Source organism: Acipenser ruthenus, chromosome 1 (genome assembly GCF_902713425.1).
Source record: "Acipenser ruthenus chromosome 1, fAciRut3.2 maternal haplotype, whole genome shotgun sequence".
NCBI classification, from domain to species: Eukaryota; Metazoa; Chordata; class Actinopteri; order Acipenseriformes; family Acipenseridae; genus Acipenser; species Acipenser ruthenus.
Window position 1 is genome coordinate 32,189,439 of NC_081189.1, and position 14,330 is coordinate 32,203,768.

At 38.3% G+C, this 14,330-nt stretch overlaps 1 protein-coding gene across 4 annotated transcripts in view; it reads right to left on the reverse strand.

Annotated features, from left to right (window-relative positions):
- LOC117421308 (CBP80/20-dependent translation initiation factor-like) overlaps positions 1 to 14,330 on the reverse strand; it is a 148,024-nt gene that overhangs the window by 22,454 nt on the left and 111,240 nt on the right. For all 4 annotated transcript variants that reach the window (XM_059023769.1, XM_059023779.1, XM_059023767.1 and 1 more), the window contains one exon: positions 1,774 to 1,929. In XM_059023769.1, coding sequence (XP_058879752.1) covers positions 1,774 to 1,929 — 156 coding nt within the window. The remainder of the gene's footprint in view (positions 1 to 1,773; positions 1,930 to 14,330) is intronic.

The window sequence follows — 14,330 nt, forward strand, 5'->3', positions numbered from 1 at the left end:
TCATTCTAGTCAGAACCCTAGATCTTTGATGCATTTTGAAGAAGCTGTAAACGTGATAAGACGTGATGTGGAAGACCAGCAAATAAAGCATTGCAATAATCAAGTCTTACTGAAACGAGTTTCTCAACATCAGCCAAAGAAAGAAAATACCTAATTTTAGCAATGTTATGTAGGTGATAAAAAGACACTTATAATTTTTCGAATACGTGCCTAAAAACTCAAACCAGAATCAAATATAACCCCCAAGTTTCTTACATCAGATTTATATTAGAGGTCAAGTTGCGCAAATCATTTTTAGGGAGTTTGCAATTGCACTTTTGATGTCAGCAAGACACTGCAGTAAGACTGAAAAAGCAGTAGAGTCACCAGGTTTTACAGAAATATAAAATTGTGTATCATCGGCATAACAGTGAAAGTTTATACTAATGTTTACTAATGATTTCCCCCAGTGGCAGCATATACAAAGAAAATAATATTGTACCAAGAATAGAGCCCTGGGGGACACCACAAGTAATATTGGATAAACTTGATACAGACTCCCCTAAAGAAACAACATACTGTCTGTTAGTTAGAGATGACTTAAACCAGTTGAGAACAGTTCCAGTCAGGCCAACCCAGCTTTTCAGACGATCAATCAAAATACCATGATCCACAGTATCTTTTATGATACATTACCAGGTTTTCATTCACTAACCTAATGTGGAGGCCTCTTAACTTTTTCAGCACCAATTAAGACTACCCTATGATAAGTAATTCAAAAGTCTCAGCACATAACATTGCACAACGGGCATAGCTATACATATTGGTATATTAGACTACAATATATTAAGTTTATTAGTCTGCAATTTTGAGTGGTCCGTTTTGAATTATGTTCTGGACAACCAAGAGTAGAGAGACGCCACTCCTCTCTACAAATACACTGAGGCTTGGTGGTGCTTTGATACTATGACATATAAACCTAATCAAAGAAATAATCAAAACAGGAATGTCAGGTGCTGGAATAATGCAAATAACCTAGGGCATTTGGCTACTCTTAAAGTCTGTAATTAGCACCAGAGCAGTAGGATCTGTGCAGGGGAGTGTGATAAATTACTTTGGTTTAAGTGTAGAGGAATGGGGGATGTCCTGAGTGCCTGCCAAATGTATGCTGGGGGTAGGATTGGATATTGCTGTGTGTGGTTTCTACGTGATGGAAGCCTTGTCTTAACACACGTGTCCATCATGTATCTGCAATAACACAAACACATCTAAAAGCTGTATAGAAAGCATCCCCTGTAGCACAGCAGTGTAAATGTTACTGCAGATTTTTATACACAGACATACACATCATTCAGGAACGGACAGCCCTAGAAACTGAAGGAATCCACAGCTCCTGCCTTGGTGAGAGCGTAGACTCCATCCTCATCAGATTGTTAACGTCACTGAATGACTGCCAGTCCCGTAATAACTAGGCTGACAATTACCACAGCCACCAGGTTGCAATGACCGAGTATAAACTTTAACAGTAGCCTGATTCCACAAGTTACTTGCACTTTCCCACTATTTGGATATTAACTGCTGACTGAGAGTTGAAAGGTTTCATATCTCATTGTCAATCCTCTAAACCACTCAGCCACTGGGTTTTTACAGCAATACCTGTGTAGCTGGATGTATGCGTTAGTTACTAGGTGCCTAGAAATAGAACAGAAGAGGTATCTCTTTTGCCATCTGAACCAATCTAATTCCCATGCATCCCAATATAGTACCAGTGTTAGAAGATTCCCAGACACTCACCTCCCTGAGACAGGTATAGATGGGACACACAAGGACTCTGAAGGGCTCCCCAGAGCTGCTCCTCATGGTGCCGAACACCTCGCAGAGGAAGGTAATGAAGCCGAGCCAGCGCTCCACGTCCGACTGCTGCAGCCCCTCCCGCTGTGTGAAGTCCCTCTGCAACACAGCCACACACACAGGGGAAAACAATCAATTTAGTTCAATGCAATAACATTTACTGTTTAACCACACACAGACATTGTCATTCACTTATATACAAAAAATAGTTGACATTTGCTTATTTAAAATGACTGTGTTGCTTTCTTGCACTTCTTCAATGAACCTAAGATAGTGCTGATTTCATCCCCTTCCACTGGTTTCCATGACGACTCCAACCACAGTAACTCAAAACTTGGGAATACTAAGATCTTTAATATATATATATATATATATATATATATATATATATATATATATATATATATATATATATATATATATATATACATATATATATACACACACACACACAGTGCCGTGAAAAAGTATTTTCACATTTTTCACATTGTATTTGGTAAGATTTTTTTGTGGGTTGTAGTAGTATAGTATATTCTGAGAGAAAAAAATGACACCAAAGTTTGGTGCTCCTTTCATTTGTTTGGTGTGCAAGGTAATCAAACATGCAATCTTCAGGTGTGAAAAAGTTATTGCCCCCCCTAGTTAACTCAACCCAATTAAAGGGATAATTAGGGTCAGCTGTTTGAGTACTTTGGTTAACAACCAGGCCTGATTTGGGCCAGCCCTGCCCAATATAAATCTGACTAACTTTGGCCCTTACCATCAGAGTGAAGTTGTCAGCACACAGGTTCTAGAGGCATATCATGCCACAAACAAAAGAAATTCCTGAAGACCTCCGGAAAAAAGTTGTGATGCCTATCAGTCTGGAAAGGGTTACAAAGCCATTCTAAGGCTCTGGGGCTCCACCAAACCACAATCAGAGCCATATTGTCCAAATGGAGAAAGTTTGGGACAGTAGTGAATCTTCCCAGGAGTGGCCGTCCTGCCAAAATCTCTCCAAGAGCAAGGTGTAAAATCGTCCAGGAAGTCACAAAGAACCCTAGAACAACATCCAGGGATCTGCAGACCTCTCTTGCCTCGGCTAAGGTCAGTGTTCATGACTCCACCATCAGAAAGACACTGGGCAAAAATGGGATTCATGGCAGAGTAGTAGGCAGAAACCATTGATCACTAAGAAGAACATGAATGCTCGTCTCAAGTTTGCCAAAAAACACCTGGATGATCCTCAAGAGTTCTGGAACAATGTTCTATGGACAGATGAGTCAAAAGTGGAACTTTTTGGCTGACATTGGCCCCGTTATGTCTGGCGAAAACCAAACACTGCATTCCACAGTAAGAACCTCATACCAACGGTCAAGCATGGTGGTGGTAGTGTCATGGTTTGGGGATGCTTTGCTGCATCAGGACCTGGACGCCTTGCCATCATTGAAGGAACCATGAATTCTGCTCTGTATCAGAGAATTCTACAGGAGAATGTCAGGCCATCCGTCCGTGAGCTGAAGCTGAAGTACAGCTGGGTCATGCAGCAAGACAATGATCCGAAACACACAAGCAAGTCTACATCAGAATGGTTGAAGAACAAGAAATTTTAAGTTTTGGACTGGCCTAGTCAAAGTCCAGACCTAAACCCCATTGAGATGTTGTGGCAGGACCTGAAACGAGCAGTTCATGCTCGAAAACCCACAAATGTCATTGAGTTGAAGCAGTTCTGCATGGAGGAGTGTGCCAAAATTCCTTCACGGCGCTGTGAGAGACTAATCAATAACTACAGGAAGCGTTCGGTTGCAGTTATTGCTGCTAAAGGTGGCGTAACCAGTTATTGAGTCTAAGGGGGAGATTACTTTTTCACACGGGGGCATTGGGTGTTGCATAACTTTCTTTAATAAATAAATGAAATATGTATCAAATGTTTGTGTTATTTGTTCACTCCGGGTCCCTTTTATCTAATATTAGGTGTCGGTTGAAGATCTGATAACATTCAGTGTCAAAAATATGCAAAAATGCTGAAAATCAGACAGGGGGCAAATACTTTTTCACGGCACTGTATATATATATATAAAAAAAAATAAAAAAAAACAACATTCAGAAACTCCCAGAAGCAACCTTCATATTTTCAATGTTAACTGCGTTCCAAACTAACAGCATTGTGGAGTAGTGGTTAGGGCTCTGGACTCTTGACCGGAGGGTCGTGGGTTCAATCCCAGGTGGGGGGACACTGCTGCTGTACCCTTGAGCAAGGTACTTTACCTAGATTGCTCCAGTAAAAACCCAACTGTATAAATCGGTAATTGTATGTAAAAATAATGTGATATCTTGTAACAATTGTAAGTCGGCCTGGATAAGGGCGTCTGCTAAGAAATAAATAATAATAATAATTAAACATGTGTTCACCAAAAAAAAAAAAAAAAAAAAAATGTACAAAATGTATGCATCATCAATGAACACAAAAAAAACATGAGATCAACAAAATGATGGTAATTCTTATTAAGTAAGATTTATTTGAAATGATTTTGTCAGCTCTATGCATTTCAAGATTATTGTGACACGGGAACAAAGCTATACCGATCTCTTAGGCTGTGTTCACACTGGGTCAGTTTGAGGGTTTGGTCCGCACTGTGTACGGTTCGGTATGTTTGGTGTGACGTGTGAACAACAAAGTCTGCTTGGGAAACGAACTGTACCGAGTCCATCTAAAAGAGGTGGTCTCGGTCCGTTTGGTCCGGTTCGCTTGCTAAAACTCAATGTCAACAACTGCTGGACTCAGTCCGTTTGCACACAGGAAACAAACTATAAAAGGTAACCTTAATAGGAAGTAAACATTTTGTGCGTAGTTTAGTTCATATTCTGAGGAAACAAGTAGAACAAAAAACTAAAAATGTTGTGGGAAACTACATTAGGGTTACCAGACATCCTGGGGAAAACTGTGATTGTTACAGTTTTCTGCCTTCACTTTTTGTTCCGGTCTGAAATTGTATTTTTTTTTAAAGTACAAAACTATATCAGTGCTCAGCAAGTTAATAGCAGAGTAATGTATTAGGTTGTGTTAGCACCATTCAAAAATCAAATAAACAATGTTATGGATTATTTGTTTAATCATTCCGATTATGTGTATACCATATGTTTAAATTGTAATAGCTGATCTGTTTTTTTTTAAATCTGTCTATGTACATTTAACATGTTTTGAATAGATGACAATATAAAGAAAATTACGAGTTATGATCTACAATAAATCCACCCGATGTTTAATTTCACATGTCATAAAAACATACTTGCCAACAAATATCGGGACTTTCTTCCTATGCATCGGGAGGCGGGACATTTGCTCGGAAATCGGGACTGTCACGACTATATAGGGACTGTTGGAATGTATGAATAAACAAACCGAGTACACTTGCAAACTGCATTGTGAACACAAACAAACTCAGTCCTGAAAAAAAATGCAAAAGGGCAAAAAAACCTAACTTTAGCTCGCATCCAAACGAACTTGGTCCCTTTGCTCACAGGTTAGTGTGAACAGCAAACACATTGATACATTGCATCAAACCAAGGGAACCAGAACGAGTCTGTTTTAAAACTGACCCAGTTTGAATGCAGCCTTCAAGTACACGTCTGTTCCCTGTGAACTGGCAACCTGCCCCAACACTGACCAGCAGGGGTCAGTTTCTAATGGGTTTAATAGGAGGTTGTTCAGTCACTCATGTCACTTAAAACAGGGAGTCATTACTGTAAAGATTTTCAGACATGGAAAATTGCACAGCAGTTTTCTGATGTGGACCACATTTCACAAGGGAGGAAGGTCCAGTGACTCATTTTGACTGCTTAGCAAAGCAAAATATTTAGCCTGTAGAGAGATTTCTTTTCAACACAACACCTAATTTATCATCGAATACATAACAAATCTGCATTTCTTGCCCTCTATTATTTTTTATAACTTTTAGGGAGTGGAATCTTTTGGTCCTAGCTCATAGACTGTTCTAGTTATGACTAAGCCTGTGTAAATAATACCCAAACATTTCCACCAGCTTGTCTGTGAAGAATTAAAACAAGTTAGCTTCTAAACTAACCTTTAGGGAAACAAAACATGTAATTCCCTGCTGCAAATTTGTCAGAAACATGAAAAATGAATGTGAATTTCATGATTCAACTAAAATGAAAATAAATTATTCAAATATGATATTGGTTATGGCTTCTGTATAATATTTTGGTTTAAAGTATGAAAAATTATTAGCACTAATAATATTTATTTTTACAAATGTATCCTTGAACACCTAAATGAGGGTTTATTCCAATAACTGGTTTTCTTAGGATTATAATATATATATGTAAGATATGTTTTTGACTATATGTAAGTTTTTTTTTCACATTTTGTGTAGCTTGTTCCTTTTAACTCAAAGGAGCGGTTGAAAGGGGGAGGCAATGGGTTGCAAATGAACCTGAACATTTTTATAAGTTTCTGGATGATAAGTGAAATGTTGCATGTTGGGGGCTGTCCCTTCTACCTGGTTTACATTTTAAAACTGCATTAATACGTCTACTAGTACATCATACACTTTTTCATCATGTTTACTGCATGTAAAATACTTTTAACTGGGAAACAAATTCCTACAGTATGTTTTGTATTGTATTGTTTTGAGTACATTTTAAAGAGGAAACTCCTTTTGGTTTATATTGTATTTAAAAAATAAAATCACTTTCCTATCTCTGAATGGGGTTATGGTTTATGGCATTTTTTCACCTTTTATTTTACTGGAGTTACAAACTCCAATGAAGTCAAGTTTCTTTCAGTTTTAAAGTTATAGATGATGCTCAAAAATCGTTGTGTGACTAATCGTTTTTGAGAAAAAACATGACACTGTTTTTGCTACACAGTACACAGTAACAGTAAGGTTAAGTCATGAAATGAAAATATCAAGACAAGTATGGGTGTGTTATAGGTTCCAAACTATATATTTTTTTGCTAGCATTTCTCCTTCCACTTCCCCTATGCAATTCCCTCTGCCAGCTTGAAGCCTCACCACATCCTTAAAACAGCGACAGCAAGAGACCCAACTCAAAATCTGCAAGAACTGCTTCTTGCAGAAAAAAAAGAAAACATACACATTGAAAACAGAGGAGAAAACAAAACAAAACATCACGTACCTAAGAAACCACCCAGACCACAATTTATAGACAGTCGGTCTGGCAGAGCTTCAGTCAAATTCAAGTAAATAAAAACAACTATTGTTTTGACTTCTTAGCTCCTTATGTATGAACAGAGTTCTGCTTCATGGAAAGGAACAGGAGTGTCTTAAAATAGGATACTCTCATATTATTTTAACAGTAAGTTTTAACAGGTTTTTGGGGGGTGATCTATGATCAACATAACAATAGACCCCCCCCCCCCCCAACAATTTTGATTAAAGGCATCCCAGTACACTTTACAAAAGTGGTAATAACAGAAGTAGATTCTTAGCAAAACAAGTCTTCAGCCTAACCTTAAAAATAGCAGCCTTCTCTACACTCATAATTAAACTGGTGAGACTACCAGAGAATAGCAGCACAAAGCCCAGAACTTCAGCTTTTCTTTTCTACACTGATAAAAAGTTTTTGCATCAAAGTTGATAGGGGGATTAGAGATGATAATTGAATCTAAAAATATACAAGAGTTCATGGCATGAATTTATAATTTCAAGCAAAATAACCTTGACAACATGTAAAATTACATGCTTAAACTAGATAATGTTATAAGGGACATAAAGAAGGTCTTTCCTGCACTTGCTTGCAAAACACAGTGCAATACCTCTATTTCATCCCCCAAAAGGAATGAAAAAACAAACAGTTTTTAACAGAGAGGGGTGTTCAGTTTGTCTCCTAATTATAACTGACTGAAAAAGTGTTTCTAATGGTCAGCAGGATAAATAAGTTAGGGTGACCTAAGAGTAGGGAAGCCATAAAGAAATTGTAAGTTCAGTATGGAAGAAGAAGAAGAAGATATAGTTGTTTCTTGCTTATTCTGGAACATTACCAGTTTGTTTGTACCTGCGCAAAAAAAAAAAAAAAAATAATAACTGAGTGTTGGAGAGAAATAGATCATAAAGATGATAAAACTTCTGCCACCGTATGCTGATTGCAGCTGCTACATACTGCTTAAACCCACATGAGAGCATGGAGGACAACTTTGCAAGGTGGTGTGAACACACCCAACTGGTGCCAGACAAGAGGAAGTTCAGTCTGACGCTCGGGAGGAAGACAGAATTACGATGTGACAGGTCGGAATGAAACAAGTCTCACGCTTACTTCCTAATAGACACCAGCACTGGTTTGCAGAGAGCTGTGAAACTTCAGCAGTGCAGACAGCCGTGCTTAACCACAGAAAGGAGGTCACAGTGGGGAGAGAAACGAAGTGCAATTTCTGTGTTTGTTTGTTTTCTCATTTCTATGGCAATGAGCCTTCACCCATGAAAAGTAAAACCACACGGGCTTCAGATGATTGAGATCTAAAGTTTCTTGTTCTTCCATTTTAAAACCTGCACTTGAGAAAGATTGTTTTTTAAACATATACAGGTAAACAGGACATGAACTGGAGGCCCTTATGTTTCTGCATGGGCAGCCAGTATAGACACAGAAATCAGCTCAGGGCCTCCAGATTTCTACACTTAAGCAACTTCACTATCTTAGCACCATTAATGAGCACAACTCCTCCATTCATTCATTCATTCATATATATATATATATATATATATATATATATATATATATATATATATATATATATATATATATATATATATACACACATATACACAAACACACACACACACAGGTTGCAGACAAAAGCATTGACATCCTATACTTAATATAATTGACTGAAAACTATTACACAGTAATTAAGCTGCATTATAAAGTCAATAGCCCGAAAAGTGGTAATTATTTCCATCATCTATTGAAGACATTTGGCAACAACGCAGATTATGGTCAAGACAAAGGAGTTGGATTCATGTTTGAGAAAAGCACACACAGCAAACTACAACAAAAGGAAATGGCTACAATGCAGTATAAAAAAAAATGGAATTTCAAAATGCACAAATCACAGCAATAATCAAGAAGTACCACAGAATCAATTCAACTGAAATGCTTGAAAGAAGTGGACATCAAAAGAAAATGACTGGTACAGCAGGTAGGAGAATCAACGAAGCAGCTAAAAAAAATACAAGATTAACAGCCAAGGATTTAATGAAAGGTTTTGAAGCACCAGGCATAATAGTGTATGAAAGAACGGTACAAAGACACCTGAACACAGAAGACTTGTGTGCACGCAGACCTCGCTGCAAATGTTTAAGTCATGGCTAAATACTTATTTTTATTTCACCTCCTTCAGACATTATAGGATTTCTCAAACCCCACTTTGGTGTAATCTGTTCCATATAAGAAGTAATACAAGTATTTATGTTATTTATCATGGGTTTTAGTGCTTTTAAAAGATGCTAGCTGTATATATTACACAGAGAAGGTATAGCACAAATAGTGACAGTACAAGCTTACCACATTGTCCCAAAAGGACATGCCTTACGCCTGCCTAGCAGGGACCACCATCTTAGGTTTTTGTTGGATATTTTCTGAGACCACCACCAAATCCATTTCTCTTGAACCCAAACCAAATACAGTGATCAACCCAGTTCACTGTCGAGTCTGGTAGTTTTGTGACGGCACATAAACGTAATACCCCTTTTTTGTCTCAATGGAAAACAATGTGCAGTTGTCATGAGAATAAAATGTAACACCCTTGGGGCATGCGAGTATTTTTTTCCCCTGTGATATGATGGATTTAACCTTTAACCAACTGTTATCAGCTGAGACTGTCTGACTGTCCCAGGCTGAATTCATGTCTGGTTCCATTATGATTGTAGCCTGCTTTCTTTATCTGGTGCCCTGCATATTGTTGGTTGTTGAACAATATTATATCAATATTAATACCAATACCAAAAGGGATGTTTTAAGACTTTACAAAACTGAAAATGGGAACAAATTAAAACTGAAATTAAAAATGATCGTGCATAACCACGAACCTGCAAAATTAAATTACTCAAAAACTTGAAGCAGATGTTTCTATGTCTTTGTTTATTTGCAAAAGGGGTCACAATACCTAAATGAGTGTGCCGCTTTCTTTATTTTTACAATGACTTTCTGATGCCTCCCGTGTACCTACATGTTCTGAAGTGAGTTTGCGGTTTTAAAGATTAATTTCGTCTCGGTTGCTATACTTGTATGGTCTATGTTTGTGTGTACATTTGCGGAAGATGTCCCTTTTAAGCTGTGCTTGTTTGTACAGCTGTGTTAGTGTTTACTTTACAGTTGGTAATGGTAGTTTGCGTAATTCTGTTGATTGTATGAGTTTTGTAACAGTTGTGTTTGTAGTATTAGGGGTGGTTTGGGTCATTGTCCTGCTGGAAGGTGAACCTCCGCCCTAGTCCCAGGTCTCTTGCAGACTGAAACAGGTTTTCCTCTAGAATTTCCCTGTATTTGGCTCCATCCATCTTGCCCTCAATCCTGACCAGTTTCCCAGTCCCTGCCGATGAAAAGCATCCCCATAACATGATGCTGCCACCACCATGCTTCACTGTGGGGATGGTGTTCTCAGGGTGATGAGCAGTGTTGGCTTTGCGCCACACATAGCGTTTTGCGCTAAGGCCAAAAAGTTCAATTTTGGTCTCATCAGATCAGAGAACCTTTTTCCACATGTGTGCTGTGTCTCCCACATGCCTTTTGGCAAAATCCAAACATGATTTGATATGGTTTTTTTTTCAGCAATGGCTTTCTTCTCGCCACTCTGGGTTATAGTTGTCCCATGGACGGTTTCTCCCATCTCAGCTGTGGATCTCTCCAGCTCCTTCAGAGTTACCATTGGCCTCTTGGTTGCTTCTCAGACTAATGCCTTCCTTACCTGGTCACTGAGTTTTGGTGGACGGCCTTCTCTAGGCAGAGTCGCGGTTGTGCCATATTCTTTCCATTTTTTAATAATGGATTTAACGGTGCTCCGGGGGATGTTCAAAGTTTGGGACATTTTTTTATAACCCAACCCTGATTGGTGCTTCTCCAGAACTTTATCGCGGACTTGTTTTGACAGCTCCTTAGTCTTCATGATGCTGTTTGTTTAGATATGCTCTCTAACAAACTCTGGGGCCTTCCAGAAACAGGTGTATTTAATCTGAGATCATGTGACACTTTAATTGCACACAGGTGGACTCCATTCAACTAATCATGTGACTTCTGAAGGCAATTGGTTGCACCAGAGCTTATTTAGGGGTGTCACAGCAAAGGGGGTGAAAACTTATGCAATCAAGACTTTTCAGTTTTTTATTTGTAAATCATTTTGAAAAATATGTAGATTTTTTCCCCACTTCGACATTATGGACTATTTTGTTTAGATCAGTGACAAAAAATCCTAATAAATCCATTTTAATTCCAGCTACAAAATGTGGAAAAGTCCAAGGGGGGTGAATACTTATGCAAGGCACTGTATATATATATATATATATATATATATATATATATATATATATATATATATATATATATTGTGAGGAAAGGATAGCGTCGCCTTTAAGAAATGGCGGCGCTAAGGAAGAAACTACACAACCCAGAAATCCGAGTGCCAATTAATTGGGTGGGGTTTCTGGGTTTAAAAAGGAGCAGGGCAGAGCCATAGGGAGAGAAGTGTGGGGAACACGGCCCGGTTGTCCTGCAAGGAAATAGCGTGCAAACTCCAGTGTGTTGGAAAAACAACCAAAAAGAAAGAGATCGCAAGGTAAAGCTATTGTTTGTGTTAAAATATAGTCGGCGTTTAGTTATTATAAGTGCGATTTTTTCCTCTTGTTGAGGTAGCCTTTTGTTTGTCAAAGTTTATTTTTATTTTCTGTTGTCGGGGTGCGACTTGAAGACATTGTACTCCTTAGCAATTTAAAAGAGACCCGCGGTATTCTGTGCTGTGCGGTTGTGCGCCGCCACAACCGTAATGTGTTGTGCTATATGCTTTATAACCCGGAGAGGTATTGGTTATTTACGTGTTGCAGAGACAGTAAATAATAACCAGAAAGAACGGACTTGTGAGACTGGAAGTGCAAGACATTTTTCTATTCATAACACAGACACAAGATACTTTGCATATGATGAATACAGGGAAAATGGACACTGGCTTTTAGAAGAAATACAGTTTGCTTTTGTGGACGACCGGGAGTTGGCTGCAGGAGTTCTTTCTCCACAGCCCGGATATAACTTGTTTTATCTTTGTTCACTTCTTTGGTCTGGGGTTACCTCTATTGTGTTCCTGGAAGTGTTCTTTAAAAACTGATCCATTCTATACTTACCTGTGTTCCAGGACTACTGCAGCAGAGGGAGCTTGTCTTGTACTTACCTGTGTTACAGGACTACTCCAGCAGAGGGAGCCTGTCTTGTACTTACCTGTGTTACAGGACTACTCCAGCAGAGGGAGCCTGTCTTGTACTTACCTGTGTTCCAGGACTACTCCAGCAGAGGGAGCCGGTCTAAAACTTACCTGTGTTACAGGACTACTCCAGCAGAGGGAGCCTGTCTGGTTCTTACCTGAGTTACAGGACTACTCCAGCAGAGGGAGTGTGTTGGATAGTTACCTGTGTGGCAGATATACTCCAGCAGAGGGAGCTCAACCTACACTTACCGGTGACCCAGGACAGCTCTAGGGAGGAGAGCTGACCCTGTTCTTACCCGCGGACTGACTCACTTCAGTCGGAGGGTCCTTGGACTTCTTTGCTATCTCCATATCCGGATGTAGCTAGAGAGGGTTGAAGAAGTGAGTTAGTCAGTGGCCCGTACGGGGCGAGAACTGTGACAGAAACTGCTTATTTGATTTAAATACTGTAAATAAAAGTTACTTGCCTGCAAACGTATTGAGTCTGTGCCAGCTGGTGGAACGGGAAAGCAGTGGTTCAGCAGCACGTGTCTACTGGATCGTTTACATTATATATATATATATATATATATATATATATATATATATATATATATATATATATAAAAAAAATATATATATATATATATATATATATATATATATATATATATATATATATTTATCTATCTATCTACACACACACATACACACAGTGTCCCCCTTTATAACGCTGTAGTTGGGAGCCATAGTTAAGAGACTGTCCTATTTGTGTTCCGTCTTATAACGAGACTACTAGTGTTAGTGTAATGACATTATGGGGCAAATGGAAGCCATGACCGTACCTAGTCAGACCAGGAGTCAGTGCTAGCCTTCGAGGGCATATATCACTGCCATGTATCAGCTATTGACATTATTTCCCCAAAGAGACAAAATATGGAACAATATGTTTAAATAGTTAGAAGTTTCCACAAATAAATGAACTGATACATGACTAAAAGAAGTACTTCAGTTTGAGCTATAGAAAAAAAGATCTTCAAATCTGTGTGCCACTCACCTCATATGATCAACATTAGAAAAAAAAATAGATACACTGAAACCAAAGCTTTATCATTCATTTAATGAGAAACGGAATTATGCACTTGATGGAATAAACAGACATCAATTGGATATAAAATGAACAACAAAAAACGTTGTTCTATATAGATACACTGAGGCACTAGTATTTCTTAAATTCGTGTTTTCGAAGGTATGGAAAACATATAAGATAATAATGATACGTTTTTAAAAAGATAAACGCAGTCAGATTTTAAGCATAATTTAGTGTTACAGGTTACAGTGATTTCACTTTTTTCATGTTTGCATTTTGAATTTACAGTTACGATAGGGGATGCATGTCAGTGACATTAATCAATATTGTCAGTTAATTGCATACTAACTATACAGTTTCTAAGAATGAACGGTTATTACTGTGATGTTTAAAAACATATGAGGAAAAATATTTTAATCATATTTGCTAAGTTATTAACTATTGGTATTTGTTAAGCAGACATTGATATTCATTGTGAAACCACATTCATAGAAATGTATAGATGTAGGGTCACATATAAAACAAAGATAATCACACATCCCCTTGATGTATTTTGCGCTGCACCACAAATGGCGTGAGGAGTTGGTTCCAGGGTGCCACTAATTCTACTGTACATACAGAAGCTAAAATACAGTAAACTTCAACCAAGTGCCCGGGTTCCTAAAGTCACTTAGTCTCAACAGTCTCAAGACCTCTCGATTAGTATCTGGTATTTATTAAAAATGAGGTCAGTCAAAATAAAGCCTGTTCAGTTTTTAACTGGTACTAGTCCAGTGTGGTCCCCAGTTAACTGAATCGTAACAACAATCTGGGCATTGGCTTAGAGGTTAGAGTGCCCCCTACAGTCACCAACATTACTTCAACAGGACAAACACTGCCAAGCTTCCGATGTGTGAAGAACCCAGAATCCAAGCAGATGGTATAACCGTAGACTCTTATAAAAGTTTACCACAGTATTTTTGCATTGTATTTTTGCAGCTTTCCGATCTTTTCCCATGGTTATACTAT